Source organism: Eurosta solidaginis, unplaced genomic scaffold, assembly GCF_040869045.1.
Source record: "Eurosta solidaginis isolate ZX-2024a unplaced genomic scaffold, ASM4086904v1 ctg00001023.1, whole genome shotgun sequence".
Taxonomy (NCBI): domain Eukaryota; kingdom Metazoa; phylum Arthropoda; class Insecta; order Diptera; family Tephritidae; genus Eurosta; species Eurosta solidaginis.
Genome location: NW_027136934.1, coordinates 83,381 through 104,816, shown reverse-complemented (window position 1 = coordinate 104,816; position 21,436 = coordinate 83,381). Strand labels below are relative to the sequence as shown.

The window sequence follows — 21,436 nt, the reverse complement described above, 5'->3', positions numbered from 1 at the left end:
ACTAGAAGTAAAAGTCGATTCGTTCCATTAGCTTTATTTATATTTTACAATCAACAATTTTGTTTGTTCATATTTTTCACTAGCTTGCTTAAGCTATGCATAGGATTAAATGTATATGTATGACTAATATACTAGCACATAAATAATATAATTAAATTATTTTGCTGATTCGATTGCTTATACAAATAAATTTTAATTTAATACTCAGCCAGCATAAAACAAACAGCCATTTCGACGACTGTTATATACTTACATACATATATCTAGTCAATTAGGTACTTAACAGTAAATCACTTAGCAAAAATAAAAACAATTCACTTAAATTAAAGATTACAAATATTTACTAATAAATTCTAACTAAATTTAATTTATCAATGATTTTAATATTCAACTTAAATTGTGAAGTGTTTGAGAACACGCGCACATATAATGACAGAACAACAACAACACGAATGAATGCATACTATACAACTAATACAAATGTACAGTTAAATGACTTTTGCGCTAAACGCTGCGTAATTCACCACACGCTCTCTCTCTCTCTCTCTCTCTCTGTCGCTCATGCTCACTTCACCACCATCGCCGTTGACGCTGTTGGACGATAACGTCGGCTACCATTCAATGCTTGCGTTGCATGCGTACTCGTATAGAGACTCGCACTGGCGCTCGTATTACGCGCATGTCCACGATATTTACAGCCGGATATAAGCTCGCGTACCGTCTTGCGGTACTTGTCTGAGAGTACGCAATAGAGGAAAAAATTCGCTGCTGCATTAATGGCAGCAAGAAAATTGAATATGTTACCGATGACCGCTTGCACATTATTATCGATATCGACATTTTCAGAAACGATTAAATAAATTGCCCATGGTAATTGGCAAACGATGAAGAGCAAGACGACTGCAATGAGTGTGACGGTGATGCGATTCTCCTGTGAAACGGATGAGCTGTGAAATTTGCGTGACTGTGAAAAGGAGAGAAAGAAAAATAAAATAAGATAAAAAGGCAGCGAGAGATAATAATTAAATATTATGAAAAAACAAAAGTTCAAAAAGACTGTAGAGACTTTGCGAAAAATATTGGCCCAGGTCCAGTTGTTTGTTATTTTTGAGTTTCTCAGAACGAGTTAAGTCCGGATATCTACTGATAATGGCTACAAACTCCTTGAAGTCATACTCTACGAACTGGTGCAGATTACTCACAGGAAGCGCTGTATCGCGCCACTTAGTGCCAGGCAGTTGCAGTTTGGATGAACCACTGCTTCTTTCTCTTCATCGTCCATGCAACTCCTGCAGCATCGACGATAAGGCGCTCCTAGCATTTTTGCATAGCTACCTACATATAAGGCAGTGACTAGTTTGTACTTCTATCAGTGTAGAGATTTTATCCCAACTTAGAGATCTTTTTTCTTAGATGTCCGATAACCCGATATTAGTATCCATATTTCGTCGTCTTGACAGTAGATATGCTCTCTAAGCTTGCATGTGGCAAGGAGCTTATCTATCTAAGCGTTCTTTGTCGGGAAGAATCTGCCTGGTCATACACTGCCTAGCAAGCTCGTCTGCAATGCAATTTCCCCCCGCCTGTGCCCGGGAACCTATGTGAGATGTACACGGCTCTGTTGGGTTATTTCTTAAAGTGATCGGTATCAATTAAGTTTTAGTTCAAAACTGAACGAGTAAGAGCCAAAGAGATTTGATAGCCGCCTGGCTGTCGCTGAAAATAAATATTTCCTTACCGATATTGTGTATCTCTATCCCTACTGCGGCTTCCATAATGGCTGATACTTCTGCCTGGAATATACTACAGTGATCGGGCAGTCCGTAGGAGAGCTGAATGTCCGTTTCCCTTGAAAATGCTCCTCCTCTCACTCTGACGTTTGGTTTATAGCCGCCAATGTATATGGAAATGCTGTCGTCAACAGTAACGCTTCTGTGATTACAAAAAAAATTGCTTTCCGCCAAATTTATGGTCACACAGCTATCCTTGCTGGGAGGAAGAAGCCGTTAACTTAGGGTCGCCGGTGTATATAGAAATGCTGCTGTCACCAGCGAAACTGCTATTCGACTCGGCCAAATCATCTATGCTGGGAATATTTATAATTTTGCTGTTCCAATTGAATAACCCTCTTTAACGCAGGGCCGACGTTGCCGCTGCTAGATAACCAGCAAAATCTAAGGGTAGGATGTCAAAAATACGCCGAAGAGCTTCCCTAGTCTAATACTAGATCTATGTACTTTACCCAACAAGTAAAGCTTTGACGCCTTGCTCTAGGCTGACCACCGTACAACTATCCCATACAGCAGTATGGTTCGAATAGTTGCGGTATTAATCCATCTGCATATATTGTGGATAAGTCTCTATATTCCAATGTCTCTATTTCACGCACTTGTATAATGCCAAGTACGCTTTCTTTTAGCGCTGAATAACGTTTGTCCTTCCAGTTTAGCTTTTTATCGAGAACTAAGCCTAGAAATTTGGGCTTGTCTCCAGGTTTATGTGTAAATTATGTAGTTCTGGCGAGTTCACCGGTGGTATTTTATAGCGTTTGTTCGGCTTTTTTGAATCGACAGTGGGTACGCATCCGGATGCACATAGGGACCCTGATCGCAATGCTACCTGAATCAGGTCTTAAAAAGGTTTGAGGGAACCTGCCTCTGTAAGCTAACGTAACTAGGTCATCAGCGTATGCCACACCCTTCCCAATTGCCCATCTTGTATCTCTCGCTAACGAATTTTACGTTTGGTTCCATAGGAACGGGGAGAGAACTCCACCCTGTGGCGTGCCCCTTTGGGCATAGCGTGTTAATTGAACATTCTCTAGTGAACGAATTACTTTCCTTCGGCAATCAAGTTTTTCTACTCTAGCCTAAAACCATTTAAGGTCCAATACAAACTGTTACTCATGAACTGTATAAAAATAATAACAGGAATAACAGGTTCCGGAATAGCTGCCGAATTATTAGTGTTTTAAACCCCTAAAAAACTTCAAACTCACCTCTTTCCCACTCATACGCGACCTCCGTATGCTATTCGCATTTGTCATTTCACCACGTAAATTCTTTGAGCGACGCACCAACATAATCAAAAAACAATTAAACGTAGCCAGCACGAATAACGGTATCAAAACGAAAACAAAGAGGGTTAAAAAATACGAGAGGCACGTGTAGAGCGCATTCTCACCCAAACTTGACAAGGTTTTTTGATAGTAAGTAACCTAGAAATTATTTGAAAGTTATAGTAAACTGAAAAAAATAAAAACTATTACAGTTTACTCACCTCTTCACAATAGTCCGTTATATTGAAAAATAGTGACTCATTCTCTTGCGTTGTTTGTTTTACTTGAGACTGTGTTTTCCACTCTTCCGCTCTTATGTTTGCATCAGCTGGCAACTGTTCATGCTCTATCTCTTTCTTATTGTTCTCGTTATCGTATTGTTGTTCTTCTTCTACATCGTTGCTTTGAAGTGGTGTTGCAGTGCTCACCAAAAATTCGCTATCAAGCAAAAGATCCGAATTGACATCCAAAGCAAAATAATTTGCAATGATTCTTGGTATTTGCCTAGCGGCTGGTGCTAGTAGGGATCTTTTGAGGCCTAAGGATAGTAAGTGAAAAAAAAAAATGTTGGAATGAATGATAACAAGGAATGGCAGAATAGATACTCTCTACCCTATAAATACTTTTCAAGTCGTGTTATGGATATTTGCTTTCGGTCGCTATCAAAATATTAAATACTAAACGCGTGAATTGCACCGATCTCATTTTTTTACAAAAAAGTTGGTGAGGTGGGCATTGTCGAAGTTTGAGGTATTACAGATTCAATACAAAGTAAAATAAGCCCTAATTCCTTTATAAAGGAAAACACTTTGTGGCTTCATTTGCGCCAGCAGCACAGAAACACCGTGACGAATGGCTGTAACTACTCGAGATGATGGGAAGTCGAGCTGCAATAGATCCCCGATGAAGGTATGCTAACAAGCAGTTAGTGGTGAATTCGTTGGATAGTGCCAAAGTTGCCGCTAGATTCGCTTAACGGATGGCTGATGTTAGAGTTGCAGGTGAAATGTGTAATAGGTGAATCGGTGGCCGGAAACCCAAATAGAATCCATGACGGAAGAATCAATGAGTTGGTAAATTGGTTAACGAATGCCTCAAAATGGGCGGTGAAACAGGTGAGCGACGATTCAATTTCTGAATACCCAAAATCACTAATATAGTCAGAAAACGATGAATCGGCGACTGGTTAATGGTAGATGGTTAGTTAAACGGCGCATTCAAGGCTCATCAGCCGATACCAAACAACCGATGGATTGGCGACCAATTAATCGAAGTTTAAGAACCGGTGGATCAATCGCAGGTGGATGTCGAGACTCAGAGCAAATAGCGGGAACCTGGACGCAGGGACAACAGTACGCTCTTAAAAAATGAGAAAAATGGAACGCCACCCTGAAGTAATGCGAAGGTGGTACCGGTGGGCGACGGTTTTAAAACTAGGGCTGTTTTTTAGTGCATGGACACACGGTTGCTGCGAAGGCAGCCCATATATTGTGGGGAATGTTGGCGATTTCGAGGCGTCACTGTGCCGTTAGTAAACATATGCTATACAACAACAGTAAACCATATACACACATGCATAGAAGGCAACGAACAATATGTCACATACACAACCAGCAGCTTGAAGCGAAGAGAATATTTCACACGCATAGACGTCAATAAAGCATATACAGATATACATTTATATAGCTAAATAACCAAGCATGATATACAACTGTTCAAGAAGGCATGTTCGTGAAACGTCTAGACCTTAAGAGAGATGGGCAAACGAGGTAACAGAGAGTTTAAAGCAGTGCACGCTGAGGAATCTGGAATGAGTTCGATTTTAACACGCTATACGTGAAGAACGCGAGTATTGTAATTGTGGAGTATTACTAAGTACCCAAGTAGTGTAAATAAAGATCATCTGGCCATACTGAATATTTGAGTTATTTATTCGAAAGTTCAGAATTTGGAACGTTAGCAAAAAGTGCATAATTATACCACAAAATTTGTTTCGCATTCGGCCGAACCATGAGCGACTGTCGTAGTCGCCAACAGCCAACCCTTCTATTTAATAGAACTTAGGCTTAAGAAAACCTAAACATGAATTTAAATGAATTTAGCTGAATTTTATATTGAAGGTTTTTACATATGTACCTTTTACGTATAAGTATGCATCGTGAATTATTTGCATGTACAAATACGTATATTCTAAATTACGTACATATTCCTTATTAACGTTAAGTATTTGAGACGTTTGTATTGTACGCTAACACGCCAGCGTATTTCACCTCTCTGGCAACCCCAACAATGGGTTGACAGATGTGACTATCTACACATACATATATTTATTATTGTTTTTTGACTTTTTACTTTTTATTATACATTCGAATTCTTTGCCAATCCCGTGTGTGACACAAAATCGGAAAAATCTCACCGAATTATAGAAAATAGTTTTATTACACATTATACAGTGCCTTTTTCTTAGTGAAATACCAAAGAAAGTGTACTCTCTGTTTAACACTTAAGCATAATAAGAAGCAAGTAGTTTGAAGTCAAATTCAAAGAAAGTGCTCGTCATCACGCCGCCTAGAGTCACGGGAAAGGGAAAAAACTCTTATACAACCGCATATCAGGAACTCTAGAATCATTGCCATCGCCACAACATTATCGCTATCACCGCCGCAGCAACCGCATCCCAAAAAAGGAAGGTAAATTTATACTCCAACCCCCCTAAACAGTGGTCCTTCGACGCCACTAAGGAAACCAGCGCAATAAAAACGCAAGTACCTTCGCCCTTTTTGTAAACCGTGAGTATTAAATGAGATATAATACAACCCAATCACGGAAAAAATATACATAAAAGAGAAAAATCAAGGCAATTTTCATTTTCGAGGATTAGAATTTCCCGCCAATAATCCTCATTTCCCGCCAAATTTTCTCAAGTTCCCACTAAAATTGCACATACCATTTCGTATATATATATATATATATATATATATATACATATAGCAATAACCCCATATTGCAAAACTCAGTACGGTATATGTGCAAAGCAAAATAAGAAAAACTCAGTAGTTAGCTACAGTGGGCACACTTGCTAAAAGCACCCCTTATATTTTAATGCGACAAATCTCTTAATAATTTAAAATTTCCTCATTTAAATTAAAATATCTCTTGTCGTTAATTAAATATATTGCACACCCTCTGCTAACTTCTGATTTCTCCCCATTGAATTAATAAAAAAAAAAAAAAAACGCAAGCAAATTTTCTCGGTTTCCTCATTTGCGTATACAAGAAAGCGACATAAGCGGTGAAACAAAATCTCATACAGTGGTACAAGAGTGGTTCAGTGCGTACACTAGCGTTTGAAAAATATATCTCTCTTGTGTAAAGCTAAAAAATTTTCCCGAGTAATTTAGTATTTCACTCTGTATCCCCATTTATACAGTCCACAAAAATATCGATAGTGAAAATCTTAAAAAATAATTACTCATATTTACATATCTGATCTGGTAACCTTGCCGTGCGCGGACGTGTTTTTGATCGCTCTTCGAATTGTTATTCTTTTTACTTTGTAAACAAGTTTTGTCTTTTATAAATATTTATTCATATAATAGAAAACAGTTTATAAGTTTAATTTCGTATTAAATCTTTACACAGTGCAATATACATAGTGGCTTTTTGTGCAATTTAAACATTCAGTCTGTGTGTTCATATATCATAGATTTTCACGAAAAATTGTGATAACTGCATACCTTTTTATTGGTAGCTGCTATTAGCAAGTCATTGTGTGCCCTTTTTGGTTTGTGTTGTGTTCGCTGCTAGCTATACGCTGCCTTGCGATTTGCATCCAGTGCTCCAAAATAACTCTTGCCCATAATTTTTGAACAGCTGTTCAATTTATCTTATACTTATAGTTTCTTTTGCCTATTTTTCTTTTGGGTTTGTTTAACTTTGCAATTATGTTGGATTGCTGTGTCAAGAAGTGCACCAATCAAAACAAAATTTCCCGTGGTGATAATTATGTTTGTTGTTGGCTCTGTGATAATATGGCTCATGTTATCTGTGCCGGTTTCTCTCACATAGGTGGTCGGGTGGTTGACCTAATATCCAGCAAAATTGGACTGAACTGGACATGTCATGATTGTCGTTCCGTAGAAAATGACATGCGAGCTTTTATGAGGCAAACTCAGAAAGAGTTCAACAACATTTTTATTGGGTTTCGTGACCTTAACGAAAGATTCAAAACGATGGAGGCTCACTTTAAAAAATTGAAAGTGATATCTGAATCCCCAAAACGAAAGAAATGTATGCCCAACAATGACTCCAACTTGTCTTCGAGTCAGGGGCAAAGCTGTCCTCCTACGAATGTCCCTTCAACCGCGTTGACTAATACGAACAGGCTAACCAAAGCCGTTATGAACAATGCAGCTCAGGAATCTCCACAAGAATCTACACAAGGTTGTGTCGAGACTTCCAGTGAGACGATCTATGGCAAATTAAACGATGCACGAACTAATAGTGGTACTTTTGCGGCTGTTTGTTTTACGTCACCAATGTTGATTTCGCTGGACTCCCCAATTCATCCTACACCTCCACCCGTATCTTTAGCTCCAACAATAACAGTTACCGATACTGGGGTTGTTGCTAACGATACAAGTGTACCTGAAAAAAATAGTACGGGCTCGATAACCAACGCTATAACGGCCGCACCTTCCCAGCTCTCTGGTGCGCTATCCGCTACTCCTTCGCAGGTGACTGCCGTGCCACCTCGTAGGGCTGTATTTGTGTCCCGATTACATGCCTCGCTTACCGAAAATGACATTGCTCATTACGTTTGCTCTAAACTTGGTGTTGCACCCACTAGTAACATCAATGTGTATAAATTTAACTTTAAATATCAGAGAGACATCTCCTCATTTAAAATATCCCTTTCAGATGAATATTTCGATAAGGTACTTGATTCCTCTTTTTGGGCCAAGCATACTGTGGTTCACTTGTTCACGAGAAAGGCGAGGGCCGAACCTGTTTTATTACAGCCAAAAAACGGTATGACGAACACAGTAATAACAACACAAAGGTAATTGCTGATCTGTCCCGTCTTCTCATTAATTATCAAAATGTTCGTGGTTTACGATCAAAACTTGTTCCATTCTTCCTTAATTCTTTCAACTTTTCTGCACAAGTTGTAGCTTTTACGGAGACCTGGCTAAAGCCTGATAATTACAATTCTGAGGTTTTTTCAAATAAATATGCTGTTTATCGGCGTGATCGCATCTCTAGAGCGGGAGGTGTCCTTATTGCTGTTGAATCTAACCTATCGTCTGAGTTGATTTCGCTGGACAATATCTAGGCTTTCATTCGGTAGCTATAGCGTAATTGTTTGCTGTTCGTATATACCACCTCGTACGGATATGGATGTTTATGCTAGTCATAGCTCGGCTATCTGTGATTTGCATTCGCAGTTGGGAGATAACGATCGACTTGTTGTTGTTGGTGACTTTAACTTGCCAACAGTTAGTTGGGTTAATATAAGTGATTCAAACTTTTTAACTCCCACTGCTCAACATGAGTTTCTCAATTGCTTGTTAGACTCATCTCTTTTACAGATTAACAATGTTCCAAATAGTGGAAATAAAATGCTGGATTTAGTATTTGTGGATGGCTCGGTGGGTACTGCCCTTACGCAAATACTACCTTTATCCCTTCCAGAAGACCCTCTTCACCCTACGCTAGAGATATCACTTGATAACAGCCTACCCCGTAGGATTCAAGTACAGTCTCGTCCCCGATCTAGATGCTTCTACAAAGCGAATTTCATTATGCTCAATGACCTGTTGGCTTCTCATGATTGGTCGGATCTCTATGCTTGCACTGATGTCGATTCGGCTATCTCTATATTTTACAGTACGCTTGGTAGCTTCTTTGATACCTGCATTCCTACTCGCTATACCCTATGTTCGAATAAGCCCCCTTGGTTTTCAAGGCAACTTATCAGACTTAATAACATCAAATCTAGGCTTTATAAGAGGTTCAAGAAATCTGGAGCATCTGCAGACCTCTCTAAATATCTAATAGCTCGTTCTAAATTTCACCGTCTTAATCAGCTTTGTTATAAAAATTACTTGAGTTGTTGTAAAGCCCAATTTTTTAGAAATCCCAAAAAGTTTTACAGTTTCGTAAATTCAAAGCGGAAAACTTCTGGGTATCCTTCCTCATTAACCTTTGGAGGTAAAAAAGCTTGCACTGATGACGACGTTGCTGAACTATTTTCTGAGTTCTTTAAGTCCACGTATTCATCCAGTGGTTTTCATTCTGGTCAATATCCCTATCGCTTAGATAGCTCGAATTACATTAGGAATCCTGCTATTGATGGTAATATTGTTCTTCAGAGTCTTCAATCTTTGAAGCCCACCTTTTCTCCGGGACCGGACGGTGTTCCTAGTTGCGTGCTTAGGTACTGCGCCGAAAACATGTATGAGCCTATTTTAAAATTATTTGAGCTATCTCTGGGATCTGCGTCATTCCCAGCACTTTGGAAACAGTCTTTTATTATACCCCTGCATAAAAAAGGTAGTAGGTCAAAAGTTGAGAACTACAGGGGTATTGCTAAACTTTCAGTCATTCCTAAAGTCTTTGAAAAGATTGTCACCAATCAACTGCAATATCAGTGTTCTAGTCTTTTATCTCCATGTCAACACGGTTTTATTCGTCAAAGGTCTACCACTACAAATTTGCTTGTATTCACCTCTATAGTTATGGAAGGATTTTTAGCGAACAAGCAAACGGATGTCATCTACACGGACTTCAGCAAAGCATTTGATACCGTCAACCACGAGTTGCTTATTCATAAGCTTGATTTACTGGGCTTTCCGTTTCACCTATTAATGTGGCTGAAAAGCTATCTTTCTAACCGGACCCAAAAAGTCCTGTTCAAGTGCAATCTGTCGGAATCGTTCGGAGTTTCCTCTGGCGTACCCCAGGGAAGTCATCTAGGCCCTTTGCTCTTTGCCCTTTTCATTAATGACTTGCCACAGACAATATTATATTCCCATACTATAATGTATGCGGATGATGTAAAACTTTGCTACACTTACTGTCCTACCGATTTGAGTTCCTTGGATCTTCTTCAGGCCGACTTGGACTCGTTCCAATATTGGTGCACAACAAATTTACTAGCTTTAAATTGCTCTAAATGTAAGCATATGACATTTCACCGAGTGAAGTCAGCATTGAAATCTTATGTAATAGATGGTACGCCTTTGGAGCGTATATCTATTGCAAATGATCTAGGTGTCCTTTTTGATCCGAAATTGAATTTTAACATGCATATTTCATCTATTGCCAACAAAGCGTTGGGTTTACTTGGATTTGTTAAAAGATGGGCTAAAGAGTTCGATGATCCGTACCTCACTAAGGTTCTTTACACATCGCTGGTTCGTCCAATACTCGAGTATTGATCATGCGTTTGGTCCCCTGTTTCTCAAAAGCATATAAAGCGTCTTGAGTCAGTTCAAAAGCAATTTTTGATATTTGCATTGCGCGGCCTTAATTGGGACTCAAGTCTCCACCTTCCTCCATACAGAAGTAGACTTCTTCTTATTAACTTACCCACTCTGGAAAATCGGAGAATATTACTGGGGGTATTGTTCATCCATAAGCTCATTATTGGAGAAATTGATTCCGCGGACCTCCTCAGCCGCTTGTTTTTTGCGGTTCCCCCTAGAGTATCCAGACACTACGTTCCTTTCTATTTACCACTTTGTCGACGAAACTTTGCTAAAAATAATCCTCTTCTTATCTGGTGCGCGCACTACAATGACTTGTATAGCTGCATCAGTCTTGAAGGTACTTTTGCCACTATACGTAATGCAATACTTGCCTATCTAATTTAAGAGATACAAGCTAATTTAATTTGCCGGCATTTTATTCCTTCGATAAAACACAGGAACTATCTCGCTTAAGGATGGAGGAACATTTATCACCATGTATCATTAAGAAGGAACAAGACAGTTCTGTGTTGATTGGAATCTGGTGCATTCCAACAACGTAAAATACATGCTTTTTCATGAGTCACTGACCGGAATCGTATGCATTCCGGCAGTATAATCTTATGGGTCAGGCATCGAGCTGATTGGAATCCGGTGCATTCCAACAACACAGGTCATGTTACTTTTTTATGCCTTGTGATGGCGTATCCTCATTACACTACTCTTAGCACTGCCGGATTCCCATGACATGCTGATTGGAATCTTGTTGCATTCCAACAGGGAGATTGGAATCCACTGCATTCCGAAATCATGCTGAGCGGAATCTGATGCATTCCGCCAGTATAAAATTTCGGCATAAGATCTTATTTCTGCTCATATTTCTTATTATTATTATATTCTGAAATTAAATAGTAATGTTCATTAATATTTCTTTGTTTGTAATATAACATTGTTGAAAGCTCGATATATCTTAAATTTTATCTTTTGAGTTGTATATTTATATATCTTTTATATTATGCAGTCGACCATAGTTTGTCGTCGACTTTAAATAATAAATAAATAAATAAATAAAATAAATAAATAAATAAATATATATATTTGTATTTTTCCCACGTATATTTAAACCACCCTCATATACATATATTAAATATAGTGCAAACGCAGCACAGTGGTAAAATTTTCTCAGTCTCACCCTCAAATAAATTTAACTAAAAAACTTTTTTTGGTTTTGAAAAGTATTCTCTCTTGCTATTTAACGTGAATATTTAAACGTAACTCCCTCACAGAGTTAAAAGCAAATACTCTCTCTTCAAAAAAAAAAAAAAAAAAGTTTTCTCTCTGAAGTTAAATTTTTTGTTAATTCTCAACTCTAAGTGACATAAAACAAAGCTCAAAAAAGAGTGACGATGAAACCAAAAAAGGTGGCTCCAAAACTCAAGGAGTTAAAAAATTTAAAATCTCGTCTGCCCCCAAAAAATTTACATCCGAAACGGACAATTTTTTCGAATATTGTGCTCGGTTTAGGTCGACGTCGCTCCAAGACAACACGGAGTCCTCACTCAAAATAAAAAACGCCAATATAGACAAATTTTGGAATAGAGTCCAAACCGTCTTCGATAAGATTGTCGAAACCCCAGATCAGGACCTGCCCGAAGATTTTCCAACATCTGCGAATAGCATATACAGGTCCTGTCTCATAGCATACGAAGACACAAAAGCCCAGATCGAAGACCAGCTTCAGTTGCTTAAACAAGCAAATGCCCCCGCTCCCCCTACCGTCACACCAGGACCATCCGATAACTCCGGTATTTCGCTAAAAATTCCTCCCTGTAAAAGTAAATTCACTCCTCCTCAAACTAGGCCGCCATTTAAACCCCAACAGTCACATGCGTTTCCAAATAAACCGACCTCCCACACCCAGTCCCATGTGACAGAGCAGCGGACAATGTACAAGTGCGCTATGTGTAAAACCTCATCTCACCCCCTTATAAGTTGCTTCAAATTTAAGAAGCTGTCGACCTCTAATCGCAGAAGGTTTATGAGAGAAAACAAAATGTGTTTCAATTGTCTCTCTCAGTCACACATATTGAAAGACTGTTCCAGTACTCAAACTTGCAATCAATGTCAAGATCGGCACAACTCAGTTCTTCAGGAAGACTCATCTCAAGTGCCGAAAAGACAACCCTCACGATTGCAAAGGACAGCCTCACAAGCCGCGACCACGAATTCCACAGTCTCACCCGGTAATACTCCCGATCAAGCCAATGCTCTGGATGAAAGCCCTTCATGCTCGCAGAAAAGCCAAGTGCAATCGTTTTATTCCGAAAACGATTGTGAAATAATTTTACCCACGGCTATCGTTTCTGTAGAGCATAAAGGAGAAATTTTTAAACTACGAGCTCTTGTGGATCAGGGATCTGAACGAACCTTTATCTCTACCAGAGCCCAATATAGACTCAAACTCCCATTCAAACCCTCTAGATTTGAAATATCAGGGATGGGCGGCAAGGTAGTTCAGACCTCAAACAAATTGTGCTCTCTGACTTTGGTATCCCCCGATTTCAAAACCAGAATAAGTGCAGAGGCAATAGTATTACCCCGGCTAACAAAAATGCTCCCCTCGCTTAAGCTCACTGGCGAGCTTCAAGCAAAATGGGCACACCTCAACCTCGCAGACTCGAACTGTCACTCTCCCTCGCAAATAGATCTCGTCCTAGGCAGTGATGTAATACCGCAAATCATCCAAAACGGCGTTGAGAAACTTTCCTCCCATCTTCTAGCGCAGAAAGGGGGGTTTGAGTATAAATTTACCTTCCTTTTTTGGGATGCGGTTGCTGCGGCGGTGATAGCGATAATGTTGTGGCGATGGCAATGATTCTAGAGTTCCTGATATGCGGTTGTATAAGAGTTTTTTCCCTTTCCCGTGACTCTAGGCGGCGTGATGACGAGCACTTTCTTTGAATTTGACTTCAGACTACTTGCTTCTTATTATGCTTAAGTGTTAAACAGAGAGTACACTTTCTTTGGTATTTCACTAAGAAAAAGGCACTGTATAATGTGTAATAAAACTATTTTCTATAATTCGGTGAGATTTTTTCGATTTTGTGTCACACACGGGATTGGAAAAGAATTCGAATGTATAATAAAAAGTAAAAAGTCAAAAAACAATAATAAATATATGTATGTGTAGATAGTCACATCTGTCAACCCATTGTTGGGGTTGCCAGAGAGGTGAAATACGCTGGCGTGTTAGCGTACAATACAAACGTCTCAAATACTTAACGTTAATAAGGAATATGTACGTAATATAGAATATACGTATTTGTACATGCAAATAATTCACGATGCATACTTACACGTAAAAGGTACATATGTAAAAAACTTCAATACAAAATTCAGCTAAATTCATTTAAATTCATGTTTAGGTTTTCTTAAGCCTAAGTTCTATTAAATAGAAGGGTTGGCTGTTGGCGACTACGACAGTCGCTCAAACATCGTCCCCGCCCTAGGCGCGTTCAGCGGCTATAGCCTCTTGCAGCTCTTGAAGAGTTCGTAGCGCATCTCGTACGAGGAGGTCAGACACCTTTCCCCTGAAAGTGGCAGTTTGCAGCCCTTGAGCGGTGCACCGAACAGTGCGTCGAGCGGCAGTAGATGCTGGCGGTTGTGCTTCGGTAGCTGGACGAGACCGAGAGATAGCTGGGCGAGAACGGGGTCGCACGGTGGGGGCAGAGGGTACCTGAGGTGGTACTACTTGGCGACCAGGCCGGGGTGCCTGGGTATGACGTGGGATGCTCGGGATTGCATCCCGTCGATGTAGCAGAGAGTGATGTCGTAAGCCGCAAGTTCGGCAGCGATCATGTGAGCTGCATTCATCTGTGGCGTGCGATAGCGCTAAGCAATTTAGGCAGAATTTATGCGCCCTCGCGAGAATCCATCGTTGTGGCGGCTTCAGTTGCTTGAAGACTCTGCAATTGCGAAGAGCGTGGGTTTGCATACATACGCGGCATCGTCGGTAGTCGATTTGCAGCGGCGGGCTGCGCGCGACCACTGCTGACCGCAAGGAATTTCGGGGTGCCCGTTGCTGCTCGCGATTCATGACAATCTGAAAGTATAGTTGTAAATGCCTTTTAGGTGAGAGAAATGTTAAGGCAGGGAGTTTCAGTTGGCATTATGTTGCGAAATACGACTATTAGTGACAGCGATGTGGTAAGAGTGGACAGAGGTGGTTTGAGAGTAGCTACGAATTCTCCGGGGTTGCCCGAGAGGGTGGGCTTCCAATCTGAGGGAGGAAACAGAGCTTGACAAGTGGTCGTGTGAGGGTGCCGGTTTGAGTACGAACGTCAACAACACGTATATGGCCGTCAGGACCTGGATGTATTTTTTCAATACGTCCAAGGCGCCATTCAGTCGGGGGAAGTGAGTCGTCGTGAATGCAGACGCACTCACCGACCTTGGGTTCGGGTTGTGGATTTTTCCACTTCTGCCTTTTTTGGAGATCCTTTAGGTAGTCTTCCTTCCACCTTTTGCTGAACTGATGATGTAAACTTTTTACCCTGTCCCATCGGTTTATAAGAGATAAATCCGCGTGATCCACTTCAGGGATAGCGAGGAGGGGGCTACCTCGGAGAAAGTGGCCGGGGGTCAGCGCGGTAAACTCTGTGGGATCTTGGTATAAAGGTGAGATAGGACGAGAGTTTAATACGGCTTCAATTCTTACCAAGAGGGTGGTAAATTCTTCATATGTGAACTTGTGGGCTCCTGCAGTCCTCTTGAAGTGCAGTTTGAAATTCTTCACTGCAGACTCCCACAAGCCGCCCATGTGGGGAGCTCCGGGTGGAATGAATTTCCAATTAATGCCCTGGGGAGAGTATTTTGCGATTACTTCTTGAGAGGCAGTTTTCATGAAGTCAACGAACTCTTTTGCCGTCGCTCTTTTAGCTCCAATAAACGTTTTGCCGTTGTCACTCATCATTGTGGCAGGATATCCACGACGTCCGACGAAGCGAGCGAATGCTGCGAGAAAGGCATTTGTTGTTAGGTCCGAGCACAGCTCAAGGTGGACAGCTTTTGTCACGAAACAGACAAAAACGGCCACGTAGCCTTTCAGTAAGGTGTGAGACCTTAGCAAGGAGGATTTTATTTGGAAAGGCCCCGCAAAGTCGACACCGGTAGTGGTGAAAGGCGGAGCATATGTGCATCGTTCCGGGGGCAAAGCCGCCATGATTTGCGATCGCATTTGCTGCTTGTGGAGGGTACAAGTTTTGCACTGATGTATGCATCTCTTTATGAGGGGTTTAAGTCGTGGAATACAGAGATCCTGTCTGAGGCATTGCTGCATGAGACGTGTTTCGGCATGGAGAAGAAGTTCATGGAGGTACTGTATATAGATGACAGCGAATCTTGATTTTTCTGGGATAATAACGGGATGTTTTTCATTGTAAGTCAACGTCGAATGAACTAGTCTACCATGAACCCTGAGGAGCCCGTTTTCATCGAGGTATGGGTTGAGGGTTAGTAGAGAGCTTCTTTGATCAATGGGTTTTGCATTTTCCAAGCATGCTCTTTCGCGAGGAAAATATCGGGTTTGTGTTAACGTCACAAGTTTATTTTTCTTTTTGCGGAGATCTTCATGAGACAGAGAGGAAGTGTGAGCGGGTTTAATGCCTCGAATTCGGTCCTTGAGATTATTAATGAACCTGAAGGCATATGCCATGACCCTGAGGGCGCGAGGAAAAGAGGAAAATCGATCCAATACATCGGGGTCATCTTCAGCTGAGTGTAGTGCTTCGACTCGGCGCATTTCAGGCGGGTTGATGCTGCGGGTAGATGGTTTTGGCCAAGCTTCGGGGGGCTGGGTCAGCCACGCAGGGCCATTCCACCACAGCGAAGAATTTGCCAAGTCCATGGGTTTGCATCCTCGTGTGCCCATATCTGCTGGATTGTCGCGACTGCCTACATGCTTCCAGGAGGCGCTTCCGACGAGATCCATAATTTCAGCTGTTCGATTGGATACGAAAGTTTTCCAAGCGTGGGGAGGCTTTTCGAGCCATGCTAACACAATGTCCGAGTCAGACCAGATGTAAAGATTTTTAAGAGAGAGCTCGAGATGGGATTGTACGAAGGCGATTAGTCGGGCAAGGAGTAGAGCTGCACATAGTTCTAGTCTTGGAAGACTGGTAGTGCGACGAGGGGCAACCTTGCCTTTAGCGACCAGAAGGTGGGACGAAGTGGTGGCACCGTGGGTTGTTCGCAGATATATAGTGGCGCAATATGCCTTTTCTGACGCATCGCAGAAACCATGCAGTTCAACCTGCTGGTTCGGCATGTAGTCAACTCATCGAGGTACCTTTATCTCTGAGATGTTGGGTAAATTTTTTGCGAACTGCGTCCATTTAATGAAGCGGAGGGGCTTCACTGGTTCGTCCCAGCCAGTTCCGTCTATCCATAGCTCTTGGAGTAAAATCTTGGCCTGAATCATAATCGGCGTAAGCCACCCTGCGGGGTCAAAAAGTTTTGCGACCGAGGAGAGAATTTGTCGTTTTGTATTAGCGGACGAGAGGGGTATTGAGTCCACTGTATACGAAAACGTGTCGGTCAGAGCGTTCCACTGTATGCCGAGAGTTTTGTTGTTGCTTGCTTTCTCGAATTCCAAAGGATTGGTATCTAGCAAGTCCTCTTCTTTGATGTTTTTTATTATACTGGGGTGATTGGCCGTTATTTTCCGTAATGGAAATCCTGCTGACGCTAACACTTGGATGACTTGGGAGAGAGATGTTTCAGCAGAGAGAATTTCATGGCTGCCAGAGAGAGTGTCATCTACATATGTTTCTTTCGTCAAAACAGGGACGGCTTTGGGGAAATTTTCCTGTACATCTTTGGCCAGTTGGTGAAGAGTACGTATGGCGAGGTAGGGGGCACAGTTCACACCAAATGTGACTGTTTTCAGACGATAGTCTTTTATGGGGTCGCTCGGAGATGAGCGAAAGACGATCCTCTGATATTCTCTGTCGTCTTCATGCGTTATGATTTGACGATACATTTTTTCTACGTCTCCGTTAAAAACAAATTGGTAGGTACGCCACTTGAGAATCAGAAGCATCAGATCGGGCTGGAGGGTAGGGCCGGTATACAGAACGTCGTTGAGCGCATGTCCAGATGCCGACATCTTTGAGGCGTTAAACACGACCCGCACCTTTGATGTCTTTTTCTCGGGTTTGACAACTGCGTGATGAGGAAGATAAAATGAGAGGCATTTTCCTCCGTCAAATTTTTCATAGGAGCCGGTTTCCTCCATATGATCGAGGGTGAGGTATTCTTCTAGAATACTATCATATTGAGTCTTTAAATCCGCTTTCTTCTGCAGACTTCTCTCCATTCCAAGAAACTGGCTTAGAGCTGAAGACCGAGAGTGGGATAATGAGACTGACTCTAGGCGGCGTGATGACGAGCACTTTCTTTGAATTTGACTTCAAACTACTTGCTTCTTATTATGCTTAAGTGTTAAACAGAGAGTACACTTTCTTTGGTATTTCACTAAGAAAAAGGCACTATATAATGTGTAATAAAACTATTTTCTATAATTTGGTGAGATTTTTTCGATTTTGTGTCACACACGGGATTGGCAAAGAATTCGGATGTATAATAAAAAGTAAAAAGTCAAAAAACAATAATAAATATATGTATGTGTAGATAGTCACATCTGCCAACCCATTGTTGGGGTTGCCAGAGAGGTGAAATACGCTGGCGTGTTAGCGTACAATACAAACGTCTCAAATACTTAACGTTAATAAGGAATATGTACGTAATATAGAATATACGTATTTGTACATGCAAATAATTCACGATGCATACTTATACGTAAAAGGTACATATGTAAAAAACTTCAATATAAAATTCAGCTAAATTCATTTAAATTCATGTTTAGGTTTTCTTAAGCCTAAGCTCTATTAAATAGAAGGGTTGGCTGTTGGCGACTACGACAGTCGCTCAAACAATTGGGTTGCCAGTCAAAAATAGATAGAAGGTAACGAAAAGTCCAATAAGTTGGTAAAGGAGACTGCAAGCACTGGATGAATCGACGGTAGACGTACAAATCCGTTTGGAAAAAATCAAAAAAGGCAGTAGTTGCATATGACCCATCAAGCTGACAAGTTGTGGACAAAAACGCAGGGCTGAAAAATGTCAAAGATTATATGCAAATCCCACAACGTTAGTCACATAAAGTCGTTCATATGTCTAAAGCGAGAATACTTCAGTTTCACGATTAACTGTTAACTGCCTTCTAGCGTCTCATGCTTATAAGCTGTAGGAAGGAATGGTTTAGCACGTTCAGCTTTCGTGTCCTGCGCACCCAATTCAAGGCTGCAGCTACTAGGGGCGGCAGATATCGAGGTAGCAATTAAGCTAGTTTCTGGAATAGTTTCTGGAAAACTTCTAGTTTTTTCCATGAGTATGGAATTGTTTTATAGCACAATTCCTGTTACCTAATTAGGGTTTTTTCCGTTTGGTTGTCAAGCAAATTCTTATAAAACGTAGGACACATACAGTCTATGTGCGGCCTATTTTGACCGGCCAGTTCAACCTTGCCTAACATAAATGTGTCCACAATCAGTAAAGAACCCGTACAACCTTTACTTCCACTACACTTTCCTTGCCTACTTCCTTCTTTTCAACGTCGTCCATATCAATAACAAACACATTTCAATTCCTTTAATAAACCTGCACGCACTCATTTTACCACACAATCGCTTTCGGTCATTCAAGCGTAAAAATTCGCTTTAAGCTCTTGCTGACACCATTACAAAATCAACTTCCAACACGGAGCGCGCTACTTTACTTTCATGGCAATATTTCACATATGTGCTCACGCGCACACTAAAACTCTAGCGCACACATGCACACATTGCGCATACACTATCTAAAAACAACCTTATGCAACCTCATACGTGCCCATGCAAATGGCCATATTACTCACCTTTAGCATGCGTGACCTTTAGTATGTGTGATGATGCTGCTTCGCCTAAAATGGACCATTCACGTATCTTCGTACTAATGCTTGTTAGCTGCGTAGGCAATGGAAGAGTTGTGTGATATGTCGTAGGTGCAGTCAACTGTGCCGTAGTGGTGTTGGTGTTGGAATTGTAGTCTGATGTTTGGTTTGGTAAATCTACTGCATGTTTCAATTGACGCATCGATATTACGTCCGGTGTTAGTAGCTGCCGTGATGCGGTGTTGCTGGCTTCTGTATTGCTCGCTGCTTCTTTATTATCCCACTCCTTCTCGTTGTAGCCACTTCGTCTACTGCTAATACTACTACTTTTGCTACTGCTATCCCAATTTTCTTTATTTTTCGTTACCCGCGCTGCGCCTATTTCCCGTCTCTGCCAATGGCGTTCAGTGCGCTCAACCGCGTCAACTACCTGACCACCGCTGCCTTCGAAATCGTTGTGTGGCGTGGGCGTCATTAGTGTTCTGTTGATCGACAGTGACATATAATCTTGTAACGGTAAATATTGTTCGTTGTTTTGTTGCTTCTCATGTTGTTGTTCGCTTTGTTGTTCTTCTTCTTCTTTATGTTGACGCACATTTTCATTGTAATTCAGTTGTAACAATGACAGTCGCTCCGTCGCATTCGTTTGATGTGTTAAATTACATGCACTACCATGGATATCAATTGATTTCTTAGTGATGTGATATTGATGTTCGAAAGCTGTCGAAATTGTGGAGAAGAGGCAGAAGAGTGTAACTCCTTTTTTGCGTAATTTTTATTTTTTATTTTTTAGATGCATTTATAGGTGTTGTTTCGTTTTTTCGCAGTTGTAATTTTTATATTGTTGTTTTTGTAGCCGTGAGGCATCACAATCAGTTTGATTGAAGACCAGCGAACATGAAGTGCATGAGTTGGAGTAGAAGAATACATCAAAGGGTAAATATAAAATGTATTTATAAAGTGCACACAAAAAAACAAGAACAACAACAACAACTCTTGTCAAGGTAAGATCCGCGCAATGCAGCAATAAGATGTACCTCTTGTTACAAATTTCCACTTATCATATGAGTGCATATATTATTCAGCTTGCAAATCGTATGATGCAAATACAAAAATTTGTTCAAATTTAAATTCTTTGCTACTTTAAATTTAATACACTTTGACTACTTCGTATTGTAGTTGTTGTTGTAGTTCCCTTGCTATCCGCAATTTCACAGCTGATGTGCATACATGAAATGCATGAGAGCGCATTTCCGTGCAAATTAACTTGGGTATGTCAACAAAAAAGTATGTTGCTAGTGATGGACATAAATTATCGGAGCTTAATTTGTTCATAATATAGGTGTATAACTATATGATTCTTCACTTATTTGTGTTCTGATTTGTACGCGTAACATTTTTATCAAATTGTCATTGAAAATGTGAATATATCTAGTGATGGATAAGATTTATCGAAACTTTATTTAACTTTAATCTAGATATAAGCAAAATATATAAAAAATTTTACTTTTACTTAGTTTTTCAAAAAAAATATTAAAAATTCAGTGATGGGTGACAGTTATCGGTGCTTCATTTATCGATTATTCAAGCACATAACTATTTCTTCACAAACTCGATATCTGATTTGTACTTGCAGTACAGTATTTCAAAGAAAAAGCGAATATGTCTAGTGATGGATAACAGTTATCGGAATTATATTTATCAACAATTTTGATTCATAACTACTTCACCAAAAGTATATATTTTGATTTATAAATTAAATCTTAAGTTAGTGTTTCAAAACAAAAGTGTATACTTAGTGATTGGTGACAGTTATCGGAGCTCAATTTATGCATTATTCAAGTACATAACTATTTCTGCACAAATGCGAGATATGATTTGTACTTGCAACATTTTCCTTAGTATTTCAGAGAAAAA

At 40.5% G+C, this 21,436-nt stretch overlaps 1 protein-coding gene across 1 annotated transcript; it reads right to left on the bottom strand.

Annotated features, from left to right (window-relative positions):
• Positions 1 to 80: 80 nt before the first annotated feature.
• On the bottom strand, positions 81 to 20,593 carry LOC137235823 (uncharacterized). Its single transcript, XM_067758645.1, has 5 exons — positions 20,557 to 20,593; positions 19,505 to 20,278; positions 3,280 to 3,596; positions 2,999 to 3,217; positions 81 to 964 (listed from the first exon to the last, which is right to left on the bottom strand). Exons 1-5 carry the CDS (start codon positions 20,591 to 20,593, stop codon positions 566 to 568), a joined length of 1,746 nt encoding a protein of 581 aa, XP_067614746.1. The 3' UTR covers positions 81 to 565.
• Between the last annotated feature and the right edge of the window lie 843 nt (positions 20,594 to 21,436).

What these genes read in the sequence shown, in the direction of transcription:
- LOC137235823 (XM_067758645.1), bottom strand. Translation starts at nt 20,593, where the DNA reads ATGCACTCATATGATAAGTGGAAATTTGTAACAAGAG. An exon ending in TAACGGACTATTGTGAAGAG is followed by an intron (nt 3,218 to 3,279) that starts GTGAGTAAACTG and finishes AATAATTTCTAG; the next exon opens with GTTACTTACTATCAAAAAAC. An exon ending in CGCGTATGAGTGGGAAAGAG is followed by an intron (nt 965 to 2,998) that starts GTGAGTTTGAAG and finishes TCCTTTTCACAG; the next exon opens with TCACGCAAATTTCACAGCTC.